The sequence below is a fragment of the Panthera pardus genome, unplaced genomic scaffold, assembly GCF_024362965.1.
Source record: "Panthera pardus isolate Hobbes unplaced genomic scaffold, ASM2436296v1 HiC_scaffold_8, whole genome shotgun sequence".
Classification (NCBI taxonomy): Eukaryota; Metazoa; Chordata; class Mammalia; order Carnivora; family Felidae; genus Panthera; species Panthera pardus.
Window position 1 is genome coordinate 138898197 of NW_026527013.1, and position 25833 is coordinate 138924029.

Genomic DNA, 25833 nt, shown 5'->3' on the forward strand with positions numbered 1-25833 from the left:
GCACAAAGGAGAGGTCCGGCTTAGAGAAAGGATTTGGGAACAATCAGCATAGAGATGGCTACGTGAAGCCTTAGAATTGGACAAGACAGCCAAGAAAGCTTGGGAAAGGGTTTTTAAGAAAAATTATAACTAACCAATGAATGGACAGCCCGCAAAAGAAAGGGAAGAAGTAGGCATTGGAGTGTAGGAGAAAATTGGTCACAGTGGGAATATAATAGACTCTGAAGGAAATAACATTTTGAGGAGGAAATGGACAAAGGTTGGCAAATGCCATTGACAAATCAGTTGTGATGAGGACAGAGCATGCCATTGGACTGAGCCATAAAAGCTACTTCAGGGAAGGATAGCACTGAAGCCAGACTCTAGGAAGGTAAGGAGACATTGTGTGTGAGGAATTAAAGACCATATTTAGATAACTCTAAAGATTTTTGACTCTGAAGAGAATGATAATGATAGCTAGAAGGAAACTTGAAGTTAGAAAGTAAGAATTTTTTTTGGTTAATTTTTTTGTTTTGTTTTGTTTTTTATGTTTTAATGAGAGGCATCTGAGTTTGTTTAAAAACTAATGAAAAGTGAGGTGCCTGGGTGCCTGGCTGGCTCCGTTGGTAGAGCATGTGACTCTTGGGTTGTGAGTTCGAGCCCCATATTGGGAATAGAGTTGACTTAAAAAAATAAATAGGGGCTCCTGGATGGCTCAGTTGGTTGGGCGTCCGACTCTTGATTTCGGCGCAGGTCACCATCTCCCAGTGAGTGTGAGCCCAGCATCAGGCTCTGCACTGACAGCGAGGAGACTGTTTGGGATTCTCTCTCCCTCTCTTTCTGTCCCTCTCCCACTTGTCAATGTTCTCCCTCTCTCCCTCTCTCTTTCTCTCTCTCTCTCTCAAAAATAAACATTTAAAAAATAGTTTATTTAAAAGACACTAATGAAAAGAGATGTATGGTGGGAGTGGTGGGGAGAGGGAGGAGAGAACAGACTTTTAGAGGGAGAGGAAATCCTGAGAAGAGGCAAAGAGGAATTAGGGGCCAAACGCAGGGACACCTGAGTGGGTGTGTATAGCAGTAAGTGTGTGGGCTCCAAGGCTGCAGACTGAAGGGATACTCTGGCTTCTATTCCCTCTGTGATACAGGAGGTGAGTGTGTGGGGTGTGTGTGTGTGTGTGTGCACACGCGCATGGGCATGGGGTGTGTGCGCGTGGGCACAGGGTGTGTGTGTGTGTGCGCATGTGCATGGGGTGTGTGTGTGTGTGTGTGTTTGTACACACATTCTAGGATAAAGACGTTAAATATCCAATGGAGGGGGAAGAGTTAATTTCAAAGAATCTATACAGTACTAACCATATTCTCAGAATCTAACACATGAAAATTGGAAGTTGAAATGAAAACTTGGCCCTAAAAATATCCCAATACTTGAACAATAAAAATTCTCTTTTACATAATTGATAATAATATGAAAGAGGAAATTATAAAATCTTTAGAATTAAAGGTCAACAGAAGGACTCCATAGCACAGCTTGTAGGAAACAACTGAAGTTGTATCTAGAAAGAAATTTATAATCTTAAATATATTCATTTGAGAATAAATAAAAATAAAAACAAATGAAATAGGCATATCATGTTAAAATTAGAAGAAAAGCATGGTACACCCAAAGAGGGAGACAGAAATATTTTCAGAAAGTTACAGCTTTCTTAAATTAAATAGATGGTTAAAGTGATTAAATAGAAACAGATGAAACAAAACCAAATGCAGGTTCTATCAAAGACTAATAAGACAAATAAACCTGTGGCCAGATTGGTAAGAAAAGGAGAGGCTTTGCACTAATAAATATTAAGGTGAAAAATAGGGATATATTTATAAATAGTTTAGAACTGTTTTTCTAAACTTAAAAAGCATACTGTGAACATATTTGTGACAATACATTTGAAATCCTACATGAAAGAAAATATTTTTAAATATTTATTAATTTTTGAGAGAAAGAGAGCACATAAGCAGGGGAGAGGCAGAGAGAGAGGGAGACAGAGCAAGTTCCATGCAGTCAGCACAGAGCCTGACACAAGGCTCAAACTTAAGAACCATGAGACCATGACCTGAGCCAAAATCAAGAGTTGGATGCTAAATGACTAAGCCACCCGGATGCCCCGAAAGAAATATTTTTTAAGAAAAAGTAAGCAAAATACACTCACAGAGAAACGCAAAATCCAACTAGACCAAGAACCATTAATTAAATTGTATCAGTTGCCAGAAATCTCACCTCCAAAATAAAATCAGAACTGGAAGAATTACCAAACTTCTAAGGAACAGAAAATTCCAAACTCTGTGATAAAATATCTAGGTAGAAAGCAAACCCAACTATTTTACTGTGTTAGCAATTGTAACTTTGCTACCAAAACTGTCTAAGGAGAGTACAAGTAAAGAAATATACAGACCAGTTTCACTTATGAACTTAAACACTGAAATCCTGTTTAAAATAGCAGCAACTCAAATCCAGCGGCGTGGTTTTTAAAAAAATATTGTGACCAATTAGGATTCATAGTTTGTTCTAGTGATGATTTAACAGTAGAAAATATGAACAGATATAGTTATGAGAATTGTATGGCCCTCTCAAAAGATGTAGAAAAGGCAGTAAATAAAATTCAGTACTATTCATAACAAAAACTATCAGTAAATTAAAACTAGAGGGAAGCTTTCTTCATCTTAGGCTACATTATAAATGTCATATACAAAATTTTAACTTGGAAATTTTAATAGTAGGTTTAAGAAAAAACAAAAAATGCCAACTGTTGACACTGTTAGTCAACACTGTACTGGAAATCAAGTCAAACAAAAAAAAATGTTTAGAAATAGAAAAGAATCTGCAGATGATACACTTGTCTATATAGAAAATCAAGAGAAACAAAATAAGATATCTCTTATTAGAAGTCAACTCTTATTACAGTTCAACAAGTATATATAAAAATCAATAGCGTCATAACTCATTAGCTGTGAGTTGTTAGAAGAGATATTAGAGGAAAAAGGGAGTTCAACAATAAACAGAAGCAAAAACTCCAGGGTCTCAAAAATAAACTTAACAAAAGGTACAATGAATGCATAGAGAAAAAATTATAAAACTGAATTGAAGAGCCTAGAATTAGACCCAACAAATATAGATAAAATTTTCATGAATGGAAATAATTCTGAAGATGTCGATTCTCCGAAATTAAGTATAAAAATCAGTGTGGTACCAATCAAATTCCCAGCAGGATTTTCATGGTAAATTAAGAACTGAACTTAAAATTAACATTTAGAGAAGTAAAGAACAAAGACATCCAAAGCACTACTAAAAAAAAAGAACAAAATAGAAATGTGTTGGACAGTATATAGAAGACAAACAGATATGATAATTAATGCTGAAAAACAGACAAATCAGCTAGAGGAACATGTCTTTGTGGAAATGGTTATATGATAGATATGACAAATCAGTGAGGGGAGGACAGACTAACCAATAAGTGATATTGGGACAATTTCCATGTGGAAACAAGTAAAACTGGGTTCTTTACACACCTTAAACACTAAAATTATTCAAGATGGATTAGGTACTTAAAGGTGAAAGCAAGGTTCTGTAACTATTACAAGAAAATGTTAGCAATGTATATTTTGAAGGCATCAGTGTAGAAAAGGACTTCTTAAAAACATAATTGGCAGAAATCTTAAAGAAAAAATTAATTAATTGGCTATAAATGTCCGTGTGATTAAAGACAACAAAGACAGGGGCGCCTGGGTGGCTCAGTCGGTTAAGCGGCCGACTTCAGCTCAGGTCATGATCTCGCGGTCCATGAGTTCAAGTCCCGCGTCAGGCTCTGTGCTGACAGCTCAGAGCCTGGAGCCTGTTTCAGATTCTGTGTCTCCCTCTCTCTGACCCTCCCCCATTCATACTCTGTCTCTCCCTGTCTCAAAAATAAATAAACGTTAAAAAAAATTTTCTTTAAAAGACAACAAAGACATTAGCAAATTTTTAAACAGATTATAGACTTAAATTCAAGACATCAAGCCCCCTAAAAATTAATAAATGACAGTGAAGTATAAATATAAAAAGGCAATCATCAAAAAAGAAATTTAAATGGCTAATGAATGCTAAAATTCACAATCACACAGTAATCAAGGAAATGCAAATCAAAAGCATGGTTTATCACTTCTATAAGACTGTCAAAAAATAATGCTGATGACTCCTAATTCCATGTGTATGCATTAAGTAATATACAAGAGAGAGTCATTGCTACAAAGTTTAGAAAAGCAAAATATTAGAAATAATCCTAACATTCACTAGTTGGGGGAATAGATAAATAACAAATAGATTATTCATGTAATGCAGTACTAAAAAAATGAATGAAATCCAACCATATACATAAATATGTACACACACACATACACATATCATGCAATTTACCCCAACTGCACCGTGAAATGTAAGTGGAGGACATAGTGTATGCTTATGAGGGAAACCCTAGGGAAGATCCTCCCAGTGCTGAATGTCAAACTAAGGGGCATTCTCTGCTTCTTCGAGCTTCCCTGGTGTAGAACACAGATGTGCCAGGGAGTTAGGTCAAGGAATTTTTGGAAAACAAGTCAGATATATGTATATTCAGTATCTTATCTTGATTTCTTGGTTGGGTCGTGTGTGTGTGTGTGTGTGTGTGTGTGTGTGTGTGTGTGTGTTTGAGTACTTGGATGACTTAAATGAAATAATCTATATTTTTCTTCGACTCCCTTTCTCAGCTCCTGAGTCAATCGAATATACAACAGAGTGACTATTCTATAGCCCTAAAGCACTGTAACAGGGAAAAGAACAGAACATCTTCCATCATCCCTGGTAGGTTATGTTGAATCATGAAAAAAAAATGACAATATTTGTACATCTTGGAATGAATGAATTCACTCAGTATTTTTCTAATTATGCCTGATAATTTACTTGTTAAAAAGGACTCTTAAATCCTGAAGTCCATCTAAAAAATGCGAAATACATAGGAAAACTAGCTTACAGATCAAAGTCACTCAACTTGGGACATGCAGCTGTGTTTTACAATGTGGGGGTGGAGGGAAGGGTATAGAGTTGTGAGCATGGTGGTTCATGATGAGTGTTTTGTGTTCCAGTGGAGAGATCAAGGGTTGGCATTTCATCTCTGAGTGGGGAAGGCACAGACTACATCAATGCCTCCTATATCATGGTAAGTCGAGAAGTCACTGGAGAAACTACCTACGAGTTTGTGCTTCCAGAATCAAAACCAAAACGGGCTTCCTGAAGCAGTGGCTGTGGCACCACTGGTGGGTGGATCTAATCGAATGACTGCAGACCACAACCCCCAAGCAGCAAAGAGAATAACAGCATCCCTTGATGTTTTGATGTGTGCTGGGACTGGAGATCCCTCAAGCAAGACAAATTAGTAAATAAATGCAGGAACCAAACTTACCATTCAGACTTATGAGAAGATACACAATATACGCTGGGCCAACTAAGAGGCTCCATTGCATTTACCCTGAACAGACCCAGAACATTCCAGACTCTGGAAAGCCCATCTCACTGACTTTACTACTCCAGGTTTGCAACAGTGTTCACCCTGTGGACTGGGCTCATTTACAGACCCAGGTTTCTAAAGACATAATCTTCTCCTTCTGTGTTTAGATCTTCTGTGAGAAAGGGGAGAGTGTTTCTGGGTAGCCATTGCATGGCCCTCGTTTCCATTTCAGGTCTATCACTCATAGAGCTTGGCTTCACATGAAAAGGTGGTAATTCCCATGCCAAAATCACTGTTTCGTTTATCCAGCAAAGAAAATATTGCAAGATATCCATGCAGGAAACAGGGAGATGTGTTGTGGTAGCATCTAAATACATGCTGCACTTCCCATGAGCCTGTGGGGAATAGGAACAGGATCTGAGAGACCCCAGAGCAGAGGAGGATAAACGAGCCATGATTTTAATAAGCAACACCATGGAAATCGTGACCAATCCAGAGGACCCAGCTTCTGGGTTTCTGCAGCAAAATCTGCAAGGTGCCTCTCTGATTCCTCCCTGATAGAGGAAGCCAGGGTGTCTGCACACCAAGGGTGTTCTGTTGTCAGTGGGTGCGAATTTAACACTTTGGCATTGGGACTTAAAGAAAGTGAGAAATATAAAATCTCCTCCGAATGTCCATTCTATCCAGTGTAGGAGACATGGTCCACATGCCATTTTGGGAAGCCTGCTCCTAGAGATGATAGCTGTGTAGACTTGGGCACAACACTTTTTGGATTTTAATGCTTTTTTAAAGTTTATTTATTTATTTTGAGAGAGAATGAGAGAGAAAGAGAGAGAATGAGAGGGGGAGGGGCAGAGAATGAGGGAGAAAGAGAATCCCAAGCAGTCTCTGTACTGCCAGCTCAGTGCCCAAAAGGGGGCTCGATCCCACAAACTGTGAGATCATGACCTGAGCCTAAATCAAGAGTCAGACACGTAACCAACTGAGCCACCCAGGTGCCCCACAACACTTAACTTCTTAAGCCTCAGTTTAACCACCTACAAAATGGGGATCACAGTTCCTATCACATAGTACTTCATGAGACATGAGAGACTTAAGGGGAAGAAGAGGCTACTCCTGGGGCACCTGGATGGCTCAATTGGTTAAGCATCCAACTTCTGCTTGGGTCATGATCTCACAGTTTGTGAGCTCTAGCCCCACTTCAGGTGAGCTCGAACCCCACTCCAGCCTCCACACTCTCTCTCCCTCTCTCTCCCTCACTCACGCTCTCTCATAAATAAATAAATAAATAAATAAATAAATAAATAAATAATTTTTTTAAAAAAGAAAGAAAATGCTACTCCCGTGCCTGGTGTATGGAAAGTGCCCTCTAAACAGCAACTAAAATAATCACCTTGTGATTTACAAATGCAATCTAAAAGCAAAAAGACTGCCTTGACTTAAGGCCCATTAACTTATAAATGTACTTTGAGCGTTTAAAGTCATGTGCCAGGGCTCTTTGTGTCTTCTGTTTGCTTTTGTAGGGTTACTATCAGAGCAATGAATTCATCATCACCCAGCATCCTCTTCTTCATACCATCAAGGATTTCTGGCGTATGATATGGGACCATAATGCCCAGCTGGTAGTTATGCTTCCTGATGGTCAAAACATGGTAAGTCTCCCCCATCACGTCACTTTTGGTACTTGCCTTACAGGGGAAATAGCAAGTCATGTCAGCCGGAAGTCCAAGCAAACAAACAAACAATTTTTTTTCAACTAATAAACTACTATCACTCGTTGGCTACTGGTCTGCTATTGTCTACTATTGGGCCTGGTTTGGTGATGCCACCTCCCAGGTCTGAGATTGCTGAACGACAGTTTTAAATAAAAATAAGTTAAAATTCATTTAAATTTAAGTATTCTGTGATACTGGTTATGAAAAATTAGAACTGCAATCATGAATGAAGTCAGTCCCTATGCTTCTATTTACATTTTTAAAAGTAAAACTTGTTAGGATATTTGGAGAGTCCTTCAGTTTAAGGAGATCTATATAAAACCCGAAATAAAGGCCTATTTTATTTAGATTTTGCACATATATGTAACTTGGAGATTTATTTCTTATCTGTAAAGGTAGACTGGCCATTCCAAATGACACTGGAAATTGCTGAGCTCTTAAAATCACTTGAATCTTTTCTACTCAGTTATCATTTATAGAAGCAACAACTTACCATTGTTACTGATGAGCTAAGAGCAAAACAACAAAGCAATAGTTTGGTTTCTTAAGTGTGATACTTTATTCTGCACACCAAACTTGTTTAAGGCTCAACATTTTAAGAGTAAATTTTGAGATCCAAAGAAAACTTTGAGTTGAATTTTCTGTGTCAACCAGTTAACTTCATTTCACAGTCTGACTTAGTAAACATTTGATTAAAATCTAGACTCTTCCTTGGTATTTAATCCTCCAGGCAGAAGATGAATTTGTTTACTGGCCGAATAAAGATGAGCCTATAAACTGTGAGAGTTTTAAGGTCACTCTTATGGCTGAAGAACACAAATGTCTGTCTAATGAAGAAAAACTTATAATTCAGGATTTTATTCTAGAAGCTACACAGGTATGGACATAATTGAAATGACAAACTTTTCATCTTAAGTACATGCTTTGTTAAATATATGCTGGTTTAAGGATCTTCCCTAGAAATAAAACAAAGGAACCTAATTTCTTACAAATTAGGACAGATTGCCCAAATAATCAATTTTACCTTACTTGTCACTTTCATTTTTAAAATCCTATAGAATCATTAAACACCAATCGCCACTAAACTGCACCGTCCACACTCAGAGAATCAAAGATTTCTCTCTTCACTCCAGAGTAGTTCTGATAGACCTTAAATTGAAAATAAATTCAGTAAAAAAATAATTTCATTAATCCGAATTCTCCTGTTTTAAGGTAAGTTTTTACCTTGAATTCTTCTAAGTAAAATAGGAAAAATATTATCTACCAAAATGAGCTTACCGCTGTCTACCAAGAGATGAAGTGTTACAAGTGAAGAAGTGCTTTGAAAATTGTGCAGTACAATGAAGTAGGATTGTTTTACTAATTCTTGGTTATTTATAAGGTACCAATCTGAATTCTCTGCCAAGAATTATTTATGTAATTACAGTACAGAATTTACTGTACAACTACGGTAAAATGCTAAAAGATACTAATAATGAGCAAGGCACGTGAGAGACAGAGCACCTTCCCGATCAGAAAAAGGTTAAACCATGTTTTCGATGGTCTCAATGTTGCACTTCACTGTAGTCTAATTCTGGAACAGGTGAACCATGTAAATTTCAGGTTCTGCTGCTTATTTTTAAATGTAGCATTTTATTGACTACACTTTGGGAAGCTGGAGGTTTAGGGATGTAAAGTCACACAGCCCAGTTGGCCACTTGCACAAGAACCAAGAGTGGGGCTGGAGCGGAACCTACGTCTCCACCCGCCCAGCCCTGCTTGCCAGCATTTCCCCATCGGGTCACGTAATTCCACTCAGTTATTCCCAAGTAATACTGGGATTTGAAGAAGTCTATGTTATTTTAAAACAAATTTTAGCACTGAAGATTTCTTTTTGCATTAAGTTTCCTGGCACAGACACATCTTTGGTACATGGTTTTGAAGTTTGAATACCATATTAAACCTACAACTAAGACATTTTTAGAATGAAAAAGAGATTATATCTACAGTGAGAAATGAGGCATCACAGCAATTTCTTCCCTCTGAGATGGAGGACGGGCTATAGTGCATGGGACTGGGTTGTATCACCTTCCTGTATTCCTGATTCCCCCAGTTACTCCACTCATAATGAACTGTCACCAATGGGACTCTTTTTAAAATACTGGTTTTTCTCTTCGTATAGGATGATTATGTACTTGAAGTGAGGCATTTTCAGTGCCCCAAATGGCCAAATCCAGACAGCCCTATTAGTAAAACGTTTGAACTTATAAGTGTTATCAAAGAGGAAGCTGCCAACAGGGATGGACCTGTGATTGTTCATGACGAGTAAGTTCCTCTCTTTAAACGGTTTTGTGCCTGAGCATTCTCCGGGTGGGCATATGTTTCTTTTGTCTTTGTACTAACCTAATGCTGTGGACCAATTGTAGCGACTCAGCCAGGGTAGATGATCTGCTTCCTATAACCAAGGTTAACACAGAATTAGATTTTTTCGCTTCTCTTAGAGCTCATGTTGAAGGCAAAAAATGGGTACGTGATCACAAGAATTTGCTCTTGCATTGTGTGCTAAGAACACTTTGTGTGATGAGTCAGTGTTTTGGCACTTGAATTTTTACAGGTGCTCACCAGAGAGACATTTCTTAGTTATTGACACCCTAGATAGGATGAAAATCGATACAGTCTTTATTAATCAGAAATAGGAACCTATACAATAAATCGCTATAGGCTCCTGTTATGAACAAATAAAAAATGCATATGCTGGAATTATATGTTATATATATATGTTGTATATGATACATATGATATATGTGATAACTTGTCAGATCATTTTGATTGATTGCCAGCCCCTTCCAGAGTGTAAAAATAACAAATGAATAAGCAAACATTAAATTTCTATAACGTATCCCATTACTAATATCATAAATACTTGCTAATGTTTCAAATTAAACGGTAGTTCTCTGCACGATGAAGAGAGACATTTCGTTAAAAATTTCCGTGTTCCCACTACAAAGTTGTTAAGGCCATGTGCTTTGTGAGTTCCAAATGTGAACGTTCGATGCATCTGAATGGAGTCTTTGTCCCTTTGCTTCAAGGCATGGAGGAGTGACCGCAGGAACTTTCTGTGCTCTGACAACCCTTATGCACCAACTAGAAAAGGAAAACTCCATGGATGTTTACCAGGTAGCCAAGATGATCAATTTGATGAGGCCAGGAGTCTTTGCTGACATTGTAAGTAATAGAACAGTGAACTAAACTTTCACCATTAGAGTACTGCTTACTTCCCAGAGGCTGCCAAAATCATTTTATCATGTATCAAAAGAGGCCACCTTGACTGATAACATTTCCATGTGGTGTTCAAGCTGGATTACGAGTTACTCAGTCCACAATCCATAGAACTGGAATAATAAACAATAAACATTCAAAGTTTATCTTCTGGAAAATTAAATGTATAAAATTAAATTTCACATGTGTCTTTTTGCAAGATTTATTGTAATTCTGAAAAATACCCTCAAAAGCACCAACTAATCTGAACTCTCTATTTTTCCGTGTCTCTACTTTGAGACCGTAGCAAGGCCCATGCTCACCTTTGCTCAAAGCAAGGCGTGGGGCCAGTCAGGCTGCTAGAGTGTAAAGACTACTTGGTAAACAGTGGGTCTTGTAAAAAGGATTCTGCGTGAGCCCGAGCTGACAGTGCAGTCCTTTCTGGGACCTCCCCATAGAGAGAGAAGCCCAGTGGATTTCATGACAAGTGGAAAAAGGAGAATGAGTGGCTTACAGGTGCCTTGTACCAAAGGATTACATACAAGTTGATAAATCGGTAACAGTAACCTGTCACATCATTTTCTGATTCCATGACATAGATAAACAAGAATGGAGTGCTGGGGCACCTAGGTGGCTCAGTTGGCTAAGCGTCCCACTCTTGATTTTGGCTCAGGTCACGAACATACAGTTTGTGAGTTCGAGCCCCATGTCAGACTCTGTGCTGACAGTGCGGAGCCTACTTGGAGCTCTCTCTCTCCCTCTCTCTCTGCCCCTCCCCCACTCGCTCTCTCTGTCTCTGTTTCTCTCTCTCTCTCTCTCTCACTCACTCTCTCCCCAAATAAATAGATAAATAAACCTAAAAAATTAAAAAAAAAAAAAAGAATGGAGTGCTTACCACTGGCAAAAGTTTGTTGGCCAATTTTCTAGGTCAGTTGAAATTGACCTAGGTCAATTGAACGTTAACTACTTGAAAAGCTACTTTAAATTTCCTCAGAAACAGATATGAATATAGATTGTGTACCTCCACTGAGTTTAACAGACCATTTAACACAACGCCCTTCCGCGAACAGTGTCAACGCGTGACTGAAAATTTCCCTTCATGTTACAAACGTGCATCTTCACGGAGCTTCCTGTTTACGATCTCCCCTTCTCTATTCTCCAGGAGCAGTATCAGTTTCTCTACAAAGCTGTCCTCAGTCTTGTGAGCACGAGGCAGGAAGAGAATCCATCCACCTCTCTGGACAGTAATGGCGCGGCATTGCCCGATGGAAATATAGCCGAGAGCTTGGAGTCTTTAGTGTAGCGCAGAAAGGGGCGAGGGGAATCCGTATGGAGCATTTTTTGCCTCTTCCTGAAGCTAGACAGGAAAGTCATTTCAGTTCTTCTGTTATCTGTTCACTTTCCATCACCTGACAGTAATTTTCATGACATAGGATCCTGCTGCCAAATTTACATCATTAACAACGTGTGCCTTTTTGCAAAACTTCTTGTAATTCACTTATTGTGTCTAAACTAAAATGATTGGATTTTACAGTATTTCTAAGAATGGAATTGTGGGGTTTTTTTTTTCGTATTTTAACAGGAAATTTGAATTTATAGATATTAGGAATTCCCAACTACAGAAAACATGTTTGTTCTTAGTGTCAAATTTTTAGCCATATTTGTAGCAGTCATCAGATTTGCTAGAAATATAACTTTTAATATAGTAGATTGTAAATAAAACACTCCATTCCCTATGATATTCAATGTTTCACAACTGCAGTATTCACCTAAAGTAGAAATAATCTGGTACTTACTGTAAATACTGCTCTAGTGTCTCCATGGACCAAATTTATATTTATAATTGTAGATTTTTATATTTTACTACTGAGTCAGTTTTCTAGTTCTGTGTAATGGTTTAGTTTAATGATGTAATTCATTATCTGGTCTTACCCTACGAGTCTTCTGATATTCTTCCATGTCATCTCAGTAATTAACTCTGTTTTAGCATGTAACTTTAACTTTTATGGAAAATAGAAATACGTTTGTTTTGAAAGATGTTTTTATGAGAATAACACCTTACCCAACATCATTTCATTGGTTTTTATCCAAGGCATTGCAAAAATAAATATAAATATTGCTATCAACGTGCGTTTGTTTGGGGAGTGCTGTGCCGGGGCACGTGTAGCAGAAACTTGTGGGCACGGGTCCACAATGATGATGGAAGTGAAGAAAGGTTGATGGGACGGAGCAGCATATAGAGCTGTGAGTCCCAATCTGTGCATCGAGACACATAGGGAACTCACAGAATTTAAAGTTTTGAGAACATAGCAACAGTACTCATACTGCACAACTACTGTTACTGACTTCCTGGACCTAATGACCGTGTACCAAGAAACGTCGGGGGACTTTGACTTAGAAACAAGCTGGGACTGGGGCGCCTGGGTGGCTCAGTCGGTTAAGCGTCTGACTTCGGCTCAGGTCAGGATCTCGCAGTTTGTGAGTTCGAGCCCCGCGTCGGGCTCCGTGCTGACAGCTTGGAGCCTGGAGCCTGCTTCAAATTCTGTGTCTCCCTCCAGAGGCCCCTCTCCTACTTGCACGCTGTCTCTCTCTCTCTCTCTCAAAAATAAACATTAAAAATTAAATTTAAAAAGAATCAATCTGGGGCTTAGAAGCAGGCAGATTTGCCAGTCGGGGACTGGTTTGGAAGCCAGGTGGATTGATAGACAAAGCTCAGGAGCTCTTAAGCCCCGGGGTCCTATGTCAAGGCACATTGTCAGGATCCAAGAGGTGTGTGGAGCTGCAGTGCAGGAAAACAGAATCAGCCTGGGTGACGGCCGTCCCCTGCCTCAGCCAGGAGTGTTTTGTAGCACTGCCTGATGAGGAGGGCACTAATCCCCAAGAATGCCCACATCAGGGGCCCGAGCGGGAGGCCAGGAAAAGTTTCATTTAAACCAGGGCTCTCAGAATGTGGTTCCCAGACCAGCAGTATCAGCAAAACCCGGGAACTTGTTAGAAATGCCAATCCTTGAATCCCATCCCAGACCTACCGTATCAGCAACTCAGAGATGAAGCTCTACAGTCTAATCCAGGCCAGAGCTTGAGAACCATTGCTCTGTCGCAACGATTCAGGGAGCCTCCAGTTTCCTTAAGCACTATCGGGAAGTGTGTGCCAAACCCTTAAAATAGAACCAAAATTAGCTTTCTGCTTAAGGCAACACTCAGGAAATGTGAAATAGGAAAAAGGTCAACAGATGATAGAGGGTCACAAATCCCAAGATGTTGGTAAGCACTGCTTTACCAGGCACAACACAAATTACTGTGTTTCTTTCTCACCCTCCCTGGGAGGAAAGCCACAAGGCTAACTTTGCTTGGTTGCTTCTCTAACCTTATCTCCTAGTCCTCTGTTTTATGTTCTTTCCCTCATAACCCACAATGTTTCATCGTAAATTGCTCCGAACCAAGAGTATACATGTCACCTTAATAATTTTGTCTGGTTTTCCCTTGGCCTTTGTCCCAAGAACAAACACCCGTTTGGGGGGGATATGGAATTTTTTTTTTTTTTCTGGCCTTCATGGTTATTTACCAGTGAGGAGCCTTGCAGAATCTCTTCCAAAGGCAAGTACTTATGAAGCAATATGTGTGGTAATTCAACATTTCATAGACAAATTCTAATAAATATACCAGAACTATAAGGTCCATCATAGTTGTAGTGTGATACTCCCTGAAAATTTATAGCAGCTCCTTCTTCACATATAATTAATACAAACATTTCATACATACATATTCTACTCATTATTATGGCAAAGAAATCTTAATTTTTGTATTTCTGATCTGAAACTCCCTAATTCGTTAGCATCTAAAATGACTTAGAGGACTTGGAAAATAAGATCTCTTTATAAGCAGATATAATTTTACATATTTTATTAGAATTGAATCCCACTTGCAAACAGCACATAGAATCAGAAGTGCTGATCATGTATTGGATTAAAATGAACTTTTTAAGGAAAATTGGAAAATCTACATATTTGTCAAAATAAAGCACATTTGTTTTTATTAGTATAAACCCCAAATGAATAGCATTCACTCGCTGATTGCAAAATATTCTCATACATTAGAAGGCCCCTCATCACTAGTACAATATTGGTATGTTAGAGCAGGTGGTATTAAATATTAAAGCATATAAATGACATGTATTATACAACTTCTAAGAATCTAAACATCCTTGGAATTAAATTAGAATTCACAAGGTTTTTTTTTTTTTTAGAGTAATCACTTTTAAAACTTAAAACAAGATAAAGGGAGTGGGAGTAAGAAAGGCTGTGGGTGTGAATTTGAAACTTCTCATCGCGGACACAACAATACATTCTGCTCAGTCCATCCATGGTGACACATTCTAAGCAGGCCACGAGACTGACCTTTGAAAAACTTTCCAAATATGCTAATTTGCAATGCTTTCCTCCTCAACTCTGGATGTGCCATTCAGCATCTCTCTCAGATTCTTAGGATCTTGCTTCAGCCCTAGAGGAGGTGCCTCAGTTCTGAATTATCCACATAGAGAAATGAACAGATGCAAGAAATGTCTGCCTTGCGCTCACTTGTTTAATGAAGCCATGCACTAGAAACTATTGCGTGAAGGCTCCTAGTGAGGAATATTAATTTTTTTTAACGTTTATTTATCTTTGAGAGACAGAGACAGAGCATGAGTGGGGGAGGGGAGAAGGAGACACAGAATCTGCAGCAGGCTCCAGGCTCTGAGCTGTCAGCACAGAGCCCGACACGGGGCTCAAACTCATGAGCTGAAATCATGACCTGAGCCAAAGTCAGACACTCAACCGACTGAGCCACCCAGGCACCCCTCCTAGTGAGGAATATTAAATTAGAAAAGTCTCTCATAGGGGCACCTGGGTGGCTCAGTTGGTTAAGCATCTGATTCTCAATTTCAGCTCAGGTCATGATCTCAGGGTCATCAGATCAAGCCCCACATCAGGCTCCACATTAAGCATAGAGTTCGGTTGAGATTCTCTCTCTCTCTCTCTCTCTCTCTCTCTCTCTCTCTCCTTCTCTCAAAATAAAACAAAATCTTTAAAGAAAAATAAAATAGGATTCCTCCCCAGGAGGCAGCTGTCAGCATGGTTGAAGAGTTTGTGAACTGCAAAATCTAGCCTGGGAAGGTGGTTGTGTTCACCAAGCCCTCCTGCCCCTACTGCACGAGGACCCAAGAGCTCCTCAGCCAATTGCCCTTCAAACAAGAGGTTTTGGAGTTTGTTGATATCATAGCCACCAGTGACACTAGCAAGATTCAAGGTTATTTGCAACAGCTCACAGGAGCCAGAACAGTTCCTCAGATCTTTATCCGTAAAGATTGTTTAGAGGGATGCACTGACCTAATGGAAATGCATCAGAGTGGGGAGCTGTTGAAGCAGCTAAAACAGATTGGAGCTCTACAGTAATTATAGGGCAGAACCCAGGATGATATCCCCCTTGAAAGCTGGATGGCATTTCAGATGAGGACCACTCTTTCTGGTGGATGGATCTGGGGCTAACAGCCACAGCAACTGTTTACTTAAAATTCTGAAATGTGCTCACCAAAAAAAAGGGGGGGGGGTGGATTTTGGGGCAAAAACAGCTTTTCCTTCTTTTGACTCAGTATTGAAAGGGGACTAACTTGCCCCAAACTATAGGTCTGAGAAAGTTGATAGACATCTTGGATTTCTTCTCCATTGGCCCTTTGGGTTCCAAAGGACCATGACAAGTTATGGCTTAGGATTCAACCAATGACCCAAAAGACATTTTTTCTCTTTGGCACATGTCTCTTACTGTTCTCCATATGCTAGGACTCCTCTACCTCTAAGCCAGTGTTTCTCAACCAATATTATCCCAAACCCCGTAGGATGAATCTATAACTGGTTCCTGCTATTGCCTGAAAGTTTCTCCGTTGAGTTTGACTTGATAGATTTTGCATTACAAAAACAATAGGTATTTTGAGTGTGCTTTTTCAAGCTCTATGTGTCTCCCCAGTCGTTATCCCCATCCCACCCTATCCTGTCCTGGGAATCACTGCTCTGAATCCATGTTCTTAATCTTGACAACTCACAGATCTCACAAGACATGTTCAACAATACTGTGAAGGGTCTTAAGGACCCAACTTGGGAAATGCCACATGAAAAGTTAAGCACGATTGCTCTTCATTTGGTGCCACAGGGATCAGAGGTCTCAGTAGAGCAGCTGCAATAATGGGGCTCCTCCTTCCCTAAGATGGTCATCCAGGCAAACCTGAAGAAGAGGATATTAACTTGTTTAGATTATGAACAGAAGTCAAATGCAACATTTATAATATTACCACAGAAAACTTGCAAACCCCTTCCCCAACAGTATGTCCGTGAAAGGGGCCAAATTTGAGAAACATGGTCCTAAATGATTGTCTCTCCCTCCTTTTTTCCTTCCACTCTGTGAAAACTTAAGAGTTCCTTCTTGTTAAGTTTGATCTAGAACTCCAATATTAAGTTAACTTCCTTCCGCAGTCCCTAGTGGGAATGGTTAATTTCTTTTCTAATAAATGCCCAGAGATGACAGTGAAAAAATAAAAAAGTAAACAAACAAGCAAATAAAGAAATAAATACCATAAAGTAGATTTCTTTTAAAAAAAAGAAAATTCTGGGGCGCCTGGGTGGCTCAGTCGGTTAAGCGTCCGACTTCAGCTGAGGTCACGATCTCACGATCCGGGAGTTCGAGCCCCGCGTCGGGCTCTGGGCTGATGGCTCAGAGCCTGGAGCCTGCTTCCGATTCTGTGTCTCCCTCTCTCTCTGCCCCTCCCCCATTCATGCTCTGTCTCTCTCTGTCTCAAAAATAAATAAACGTTAAAAAAAATTTAAAAAAAAAAGAAAATTCTTTCATAACACCTTTATTGCAAGTAAGTGCTTTAATGGATGCAGGAAGTTACACCTGCATTTCTGAGGCTTTTTAGAGAGTAAATGAGAAACCTTCCACCTTTTGTCATTCTAGTATGTCCAGTTCTAAGCTCATGGCGATGCGTAAAGAGTTTCAAAAAACCAGTTAAACAAAACATGAAGTGGTTAGAAAATAATGAAGTCCAATGAGGAAAGACTGATAATTGGGGTCATAACTGTATTTGCAGAGTCCACCCACATGCCACTCTCCTTCTAGGGTGCCTTCCGAGGCAGATGGTCTTTTCCAAAAATAGCTCAACAGCATCTTCCATTGTACATGTGATTCTTTGAAACTCATCCCACTGAGCACTGGGATCTATGGTCCCTCCCCTTGAATCTGGGTGGATTCGTGACTATGGCGAAAGTGACACCATGTGATTTCTGAGGCTGAGTCATAAAAAGCAATACAGCTCTTTTGGGATGTTCACTCTGAGAACAGGGCCACCATGCTGTGAAGCCCACGTATGGAAAGACCCACGTGGAAAGAAAACCAGGCCCTGGCCCTCTTCCCTAGCTGAGTTTGACAGCTGACAGCTAGAACCACCTTGCCAGCTCTGGGAGCAAGCTGTATTGCAATGCATCCCCCAGATCCCAGTCAACACAGCCAAGTGACACTGTGTGAAGCAGCGACAGCTGTTCCCCCTGAGTCATGCCCAGACTGCGAATTAAAACAAAAATTTTGTTTTAAGCCACTCCATTTTGGGGTGGTTTGTTACACAGGATAGTAATTAGAACACTTCTTAAACCTCAAAGCCCAAAAAGCTATAAACTATGGTCCCCTGACTCCCTTGCAGCTAGAGCTGTGGGGGTGAATTACATTCCACCAAATACAGAGAGCCACAGTCTGGAAACATAGACAATATTGTTTTACCATGCACTGTAATATAATATTAACCCATTTATTATGTATTTGCCTATGTTTCTTGACTCTCTGGCCACTCTGTAAATATTGTCACACAAGATTTGGAATACAGAAATAAGGCAGAGGACATCTTCCTGTTCTCCTTGACCCTACTGGTCAAAGGAAGAAGATTGTAGACCTGTGGGCAGCTGAGCTCCAGTGTATCGAGTTGAGAACCAATAGCAGCCATGACGGGAAGACCAAGTACTCTTGATTCAAGCTTCCCAATACGTGGGCCCCAGCTATGAGTATAAGATCTTGCTCCTACTGCCTTGTGTGCCTTTCTCTTTTAATACCTGGCATGGTTTATGTTTCCTCTTCCTAATAACTGATTCAGTACCCTGGAGACGTGTCTAAATGACATTCCCAGTTTTTTTAAGTACCTTCTTATTCTTCAACTACAACAGAGGCCTCTGAATATCACACTCTCTCACCCTTTCCCAAGTCCCTCTCAACACTGGAGCCAAAACAATCTTTTAGAGGCACAAAGTTGATCTTACCAGCCCCCTGGATTATTGATCATGACATAATTTCAATCTATTGTGACCCAATGATTGTGATAGTTGGGGCTGATTCAAATATCACAAAATGATGCCCTTTACCCACCCTTATGCTCTGGGGAAATTTCAACAAGCACTCTAAGAAGCAACAAACGAAAGAGAAATGTGAAGAGTGCCTCTTCAGCATTACCAGCTAATGCTAAAAGATAGCAAAACTGTTTTATATACAAGCAGAGCCTATGACAACCTTCCCTTATCTATACTTCCACCTTTACCACACTTTACCACCAGGCTTCTAAATGTGTCACTACTATACCACACACACACATACACACACACACACACACACACACACACACACCACTGTATGCCAGGCTGCAGGCCTCATGATGGGTGTTAAAAAATACATTGGAATATTAGAGTTCCCACAGAAGCAGCCGCTGAGACAATGTGTTAAGTACAACAAGTAGGTGGTCCCAGAAAATACCCATCAGTAGGAACATTAAGGAAATATCATAATCATATTTGTAGTTTTGAAAGACCAATGTGTCTAATGTGTTTGCTATGAGGAGAACGGACATCAAGGAAGTAATTCTGGATACAGGGAGGCCAGGTAAAAGGCTGTTGCAATGATCCACATACAAGATGACAGTGACCTTGGATGAGACGAGCTATACGTGGGTAGAAAGACAAGGATGAAGTCCAGGCATGGATGAGGATGGATTCGGTGGAGAAGAGGAAGAAGTCCTGATTTGCTGAAGTGGGAGTAAAAGAAAGGAAAGTATCAAGGATTACATCCTAAACAGGAAGAAGACAGTGGTTGCCATTTCCTGAGATGGGCAATCAGGTCGAAGAACTACTTTGGGGGGAACGTCCCTAGAGTGGCCCCACTGAGAAACCCTAGTTTATACTATAAACTCTTAAATCTATACTGGGACATATCCCAACAGAGATATTAGTAGTAGGTGGGTGTATACATACTCAGAAGCTCAGGTGAGGACGTTTGGATTCTTTAGCGATAAAGGTGATGTTCAAAGCCTATCTTCGTTAAACATCTTACATACTGAACCATTTGCATAATGGTTAAATTTAAAATTTCACACACCAGAAATTAAATGGAACCACTCTGTGCCAGCAAAAATATTTAAGGTTTAAAAAAAAACATACTATTATAGTATTTTAACAATCTGTGCCCCTCATCTTTTCTCTTGGTCTTCTCTGTTCTACAGCCTATTCCAGTTTCTTTCCTCTATCAATTCCCATTTAATTTCTACCTCTTTTTAAGTATTTCTCTCAACTTAGAAGAAAAAACTCCTTTTATCAACAGTTTGCTAGTAAGATAAGCAGGATTTTTCTGTATTAGAGTTGCCGGGCTTCTGATCAAGTGTGGGGACTTGCTTCACCCTGTGCCAACTTCACCAAGAACCTGGCTTGGTTAGAAGAAAACGCACTTCAGATGAATAGAAGCCAGGTGCTCGGCTGCTGCTTTAGTTGTGCCTGGCAACAGCCCAGAATCATCTTCAAAGAGACGAGCCATATCAATGCTGTTTTATCAGGCTCTGAGGCTGGAAGTGAGATTCTCAGGGTTTATGAAAGCATTACTCAGTGATGTGGTATACTTTAGCGATCAGCACAGCACTGGAAGACACCAGAAAACTTGTATTTTACACCAACAACATAAAGGAGAAGGTCAGAACGTGTTAACCTTGCAAGTTAGGACCCAACACTATGTTTCATAATTCTTGCTAATAAAAGTAAAAATGAGTGTTAGGACTAAAACAAAATTGGAAAAAGGGAGTTAGCAGATTAGCAGTCAGTGACTACCAAGTATTGCTCCAAAACAGAAAGCTTTTCTCACTGGATCCTTTCCGGTGGATTTCAAGTCTGGTAAATGTAGTTTCACTGCAATCAACAAACGTAAACCCTTATAAAGAAAGCTAATCTATACGACACATAAGGGTAATATTAGCTACTCTGCATGACTGCAAATTGTGCGCTGCAACGAAGGGGGAGCTAGTCACATCATAAACATCAAGTATTATGACATGTATTTAATGTGATTAATACTTATTATGAAGGTAGTAAAATGTTCTGATAAATTACATATTTGAAAATTTTTGACAGAAGCGTCTTGAAAGAGCAGTGTCTTTCTGTAATTCTCAAAGAGGCACCATATGGGCTAGTGGTGGTCCTAATAACCCACAAGAGGGGTATTATAAATCAAAGCGTTTCCCAAATTTTATCAAGTACATATTTTCAATGGCTTCAAATGACAATAAAGCTTCAATATTAAGTCTCGTCCCCTTAGGCAAGCATTTAACTTTGTGAGACACATTTTCTCTTCTGTAAAATCAGTGACCGAACTAAATGATTGTTGTGGTCCTTTCCGCTCCACTGCTTTAAGATTCTCATTATGGAGCAGATATACCTATAGTTTGAGTAGCATGGATCCTTGAGAAATCTTCCAAAGGTACCCAAAAGATTGAAAAAACTTCTTTAAGCTAAAATCTCATTAACATAAATGGCAGGCAAAAATGTTACGGCAAAAGAGGTAAGAACACTAACTTTGAACATCTACAAGGGGCCAGACTTTACCCTCACATTTTCTCATTAACCTTTATAACTATCCTGCAAGTTACTGTTATCCTTATTTTATGGAGAAGTAGCTCATATGTTGTAAAATCAACCAAACTGCTTTTAGGGGAAGAACTTCTAGGGTCTCCTTTGTCGGGGACAAGGAAAACTGGACAACACAAATATAGATAATATCTGAAAGATGCCAAAAGAGATCTGGAAGATGTGAGTATTCAGTCTACTACCATGGTAACACCAGGGTGTTAACAAAGTACAGTTAAAGGGCCACGTCTGCCCAACACTTGTTTTTAAATATAAAGTTTCATTGGAACACAGTCATATCAGTTCATTTATGTATTGTGTATGGCTGATTTCACACTACAAAGGCAGAAATGAGAAGTCATGACCCCCTTTGGCCTACAAAGCCTGAAATATGTACTATCTAGCCCTTTATAGTAAAGGTTTGCTGATCCCTTGGTGAGCCATTCGCTTGTAATTATATTCTACCCATTCACCCCTAGATCTTACCACCACCATCTTCGTTATTGAAATTTCTCCTGGAAAGCTGATTGAGAGCCAATGCAGTGTGTGATTACACCCATCTTTACTCAAACTTACTGACATTTACTTTTCCAGCACTGCCACCAGCACAGATAACAGCCTAGCTCTTCAATCATACCCCCTTTATCATTCATTGCTATTATGAAGTCCAACAAAGTAATTATACTGAGCACTCAACACGTTTCCCTCACCCACCTAAGGTGCTAGTTCCCTAGTTCCCATTCCATCTGGGCACTCTTCCAGATTGCAGGTAGAATCAATGTGACATTCATATTTTCTAATTGACCATGTTGAACTCAATGTTGTGGTTAAAAAATTGCCATAACAGAAATGTCTCTATGTATTAGTATTGATCTCCGTATATTATTTTTGACAGGTGGGACTAAACCTTAGTCAACTCTGATCCATTTCAAATAGCATAGATGTTTTCTCAACTTCTAATTTTTTTTTTAACATTTATTCATCTTTGAGAGACAGAGAGAGAAAGAGCCTGAGCGGGGAAGGGGCAGAGAGAGACACACACAGAATCTGAAGCAGGCTCCAGGCTCTGAGCTGTCAGCACAGAGCCCAGCGCGGGGCTCAAACTCACGAACTGGGAGATCCTGACCTGAGCCGAAGTCGGACGCTCAACGACTGAGCCACCCAGGCACCCCTCTCAACTTCTATGTACCCTACACATAATGCCTCCTTATTTCAAGGGCAGAATTTATTCCATATGCCAGGATATGAGAATAGTCCTGAAAAGTCAAACAAGGGTTTAGTTTATATTTCTAAATGGAAATGTTTTTTCCCCAAGGAACAAAAATGAAAAGGTTTTATTTATAATTGAATCATTTTATAACAACTTGAGATATAATTCACAACCTATGTAATTCACACAAAGTATACAATTCAGTGATTTTTAATATATTCACAGAGTTGTGATACCATTACCACAATCAACTCTACAACATTTGACCACCCTAAAAAGAAACCCCAAACTCATTAGCAGTCACTACCACTTTCCCCCAAGCCCCCAGCCCTAGGCAGCCACTAATCTATTCTGGACAATTTCTTATAAATGAGATCATATCAAAATGTGGACTTTTGTGTCTGGTGTCTTTCACTTAGCATAATGTTTTCAAGGTTCAACCATATTGTAGCATGTATCAGAACTTCATTCCTTTTTTACTGCCAAGTAATATTCCATTGTATGGATATATCACATTTTGTTTATTCATTTATTAGTTGATGAACACTTGGCTTGTTTTGATTTTTTGCCATTTTGAATAATACTACCATAAACATTTGTTTACAAGTTTCTGTGTGGACATACGTTTTCATTTCTATGGGGTATGCACCTAAGAGTGACATTGCTGACTCCTATGGTAACTCTATGCTTAACCTTTTGAGGAACCACCAAACTGTCTTCCCAAGTGGCTGCACAATTTTACATTTCCACCAGCAGTTTATGAGAGTTCCAATTTCTCCACACCCCCACAAACACTTGCTATTATCTTTTTCATCATAATTATCCTAGTAAGTATGAAGTGGTATCTCATTGTATGTTTGACTTGCATTTCCCTGGTAGCTAATGGTGTTGAACATCCTTTCGTGTGCTTATTGGTTTTGTATATCTTCTTCGGAGAACTGTCAATTTACGCCCTTAGTCCACTTTTTAAGTTGGGTTCTTTGTCTACTTATTGAGTTATAGTAGTTCTTTACATATTCTAAATACAGTTTCCATGCCTACCTGATATATGATTTGCAAAAATTTTTCTTTCATTGTATGGGTTGTCTTTTTGTTTTTGTGATGGTATCCTTGGAAGCACAAAAGTTTTTAATTCTGATGATGCCCAATTTATCTACTTTTCTTTTTTGTTCTTTGTGTTTTTGGTTTCAATTATTTTAGAAACCATTGCTTAATCCAAGGGCATGAAGACTTACATCTATGATTTCTTCTAAAAGTTTTATAGCATTTGCTCCTACATTTAGGTCTTTGGTCCATTTTGAGTTAATTTTTGCATATACTGTGAGGTAGGGGTCCAACATCATTTTTTTGCATGTGGATATCTAATTGTTCCAGCACCTTTTGATGAAAAGACTATTTTCCTCTATTGAATTGTCTTAGCACCCTTTTCAAAAATCAACTGACCATAAATATGAGGATTATTTCTGGACTCTCAATCTATTCCTATTTTATTCTTTTTCATACTACTGTAAGTTTAATTATTTTTTCAGTATCATTTTTGTTTTCATTTATTGATAATTATACAGAAATACAATTCATTTTTTATATTAATCTTGTGTCCTGCAACTTTGCTGAACTCAAGTATTAGTTCTATAATTTTCTTAAAGTCTTCTTTTGGATTTTCTATATATAAGATCATACCATCTCCAAATAGAGATAGTTTTACTTCTTCTTTCCAAATATGGATGTGTTTAATTTCATTTTCTTGCCTAATTGCCCTGGTTAGACCCTCCAGTACAAGTTGAGTAGAAGAGCCAAAAGCAAATATTACTGTCTTGTTTCTGATTTCAAGGGGAAATCCTTCAGCCTTTCATCATTAAATGTGATGCTAGCTATGGGTTTTTCATAGATGTTCTTTATCAGGTTAAAAAAAGTCAGTTCCTAGTTTATTGAGTCTTTCTATTATGAAAGGGTGTTAGATTTTGTTAAATGCTTTTTCTGTCTCTAACAAGGTGATCATGTGGATTTTCATTTAATCTTACCTATTTCCTTTTCCAAAAGCTCAAAAGAAAACTATAAGAAATGTCATTTACTAGATAAATCATAATTTTACCAAAAAGCCATAAAACAGAACTATTGCAAAGGTTCATAGGTAAGTAATCTAAAAGTGTCCAACTGACTCATTTGAAAAGTACAAAAATATAGCTGTGGAAAAATTTTTTTCTTACCAAAAAAGATAAAAGTTTATCTGCTGATGATAGGAAAATATATTCTTATAAGAAAAAAGGCTGCACAATAAATTAACATATAACACAATCATCACTTTTACATACACGTGAAAAAAATACATGTAGAATTATTAAACTTCTCTGGTAATTACTGGCATCTCCTTTTCCAAATGCTTTCATATTAAAATAGAGACTTATATTTTAAAAATATCATTACATTGACTGACTCAAAAAAAAATATCATGCTTTATATTTCAAAGTAGTACATTAGCAAGCATGTTTGTTGCACAAATGTTCAAAACGACGCTACATGGGAAGATAACAAGATATAATTCTCAGTTATGGTGTGATTATGCTCTGTGCTGAATATATAATGCCTTCCGCTTGAATTCGCTCCAAAATTGGTCCATAGATCTCCTTTGAAAAGGGCCCCATCAGGCCTTTGGCTTTAATTTCACCTAGAAGAAAATAAATCTGTAGTTACCACTTTAAAGGTGTTATGAAGGTTAGTTTCCACAGCAAGGGTCTCCAAACCATTAACAGGGAAAGGGGTTACCTGGAGACTGAAAGCACAGGGGGACTCAGGGACAGAGTCAGAGTGCATGCGTCTAACTGCATTAACTACGGCCAAAATGATCAGAGAATAAAGAGTAGTATGAAAGGAAAGTAAACTTAACTTGTCTGCTTTATTTGCTGATTAAAAAAAAAAAAAGCATAACAACAACAGAATGAATTAAAACCAGTCTGATTATTTGGGCACAGGCTTCTCTGAGGGAGACTGAAAGAGCCTGTCTGAGTACTTTTCTTAAAGCCCATGATGACCTCATTCCTCATCACTTCTTCAACTTTGGTTCCTCAAGAACTAAGTAGGTAGTTTAATTTGATATTAGCTGATATGCTATTGTAGATACATTTTCTCAGCATTTCACATTTATGTGCTTGATGTTTGTTATTCCCTTCACATACTCACAAGGGCCAAATGGGGGATTCTATTCAGAGGTAGTGCTTACTGAATGGATAGATGATCTTAAG

General features: G+C 38.9%; 2 protein-coding genes and 1 pseudogene across 6 annotated transcripts in view; 2 read left to right on the plus strand and 1 right to left on the minus strand.

Moving 5' to 3' along the window:
* PTPRZ1 (protein tyrosine phosphatase receptor type Z1) overlaps nucleotides 1-12564 on the plus strand; it is a 183631-nt gene extending 171067 nt beyond the window's left edge. For all 4 annotated transcript variants that reach the window (XM_019452563.2, XM_019452564.2, XM_019452566.2 and 1 more), the window contains 7 exons: nucleotides 4750-4843; nucleotides 5125-5198; nucleotides 7010-7138; nucleotides 7932-8078; nucleotides 9363-9505; nucleotides 10270-10405; nucleotides 11601-12564. In XM_019452563.2, the coding sequence (XP_019308108.2) occupies nucleotides 4750-4843; nucleotides 5125-5198; nucleotides 7010-7138; nucleotides 7932-8078; nucleotides 9363-9505; nucleotides 10270-10405; nucleotides 11601-11741 (864 nt within the window). In that variant the 3' untranslated portion in view covers nucleotides 11742-12564. The remainder of the gene's footprint in view (nucleotides 1-4749; nucleotides 4844-5124; nucleotides 5199-7009; nucleotides 7139-7931; nucleotides 8079-9362; nucleotides 9506-10269; nucleotides 10406-11600) is intronic.
* Nucleotides 12565-15527: 2963 nt separating this feature from the next.
* On the plus strand, nucleotides 15528-16559 carry LOC109269029 (glutaredoxin-1-like; annotated as a pseudogene).
* Nucleotides 16560-22699: 6140 nt separating this feature from the next.
* The window catches only part of AASS (aminoadipate-semialdehyde synthase), a 63930-nt gene continuing 60796 nt past the window's right edge, over nucleotides 22700-25833 (minus strand). For both annotated transcript variants that reach the window (XM_019452568.2, XM_019452569.2), the window contains exon 24: nucleotides 22700-25259. In XM_019452568.2, the coding sequence (XP_019308113.1) occupies nucleotides 25141-25259 (119 nt within the window). In that variant the 3' untranslated portion in view covers nucleotides 22700-25140. The remainder of the gene's footprint in view (nucleotides 25260-25833) is intronic.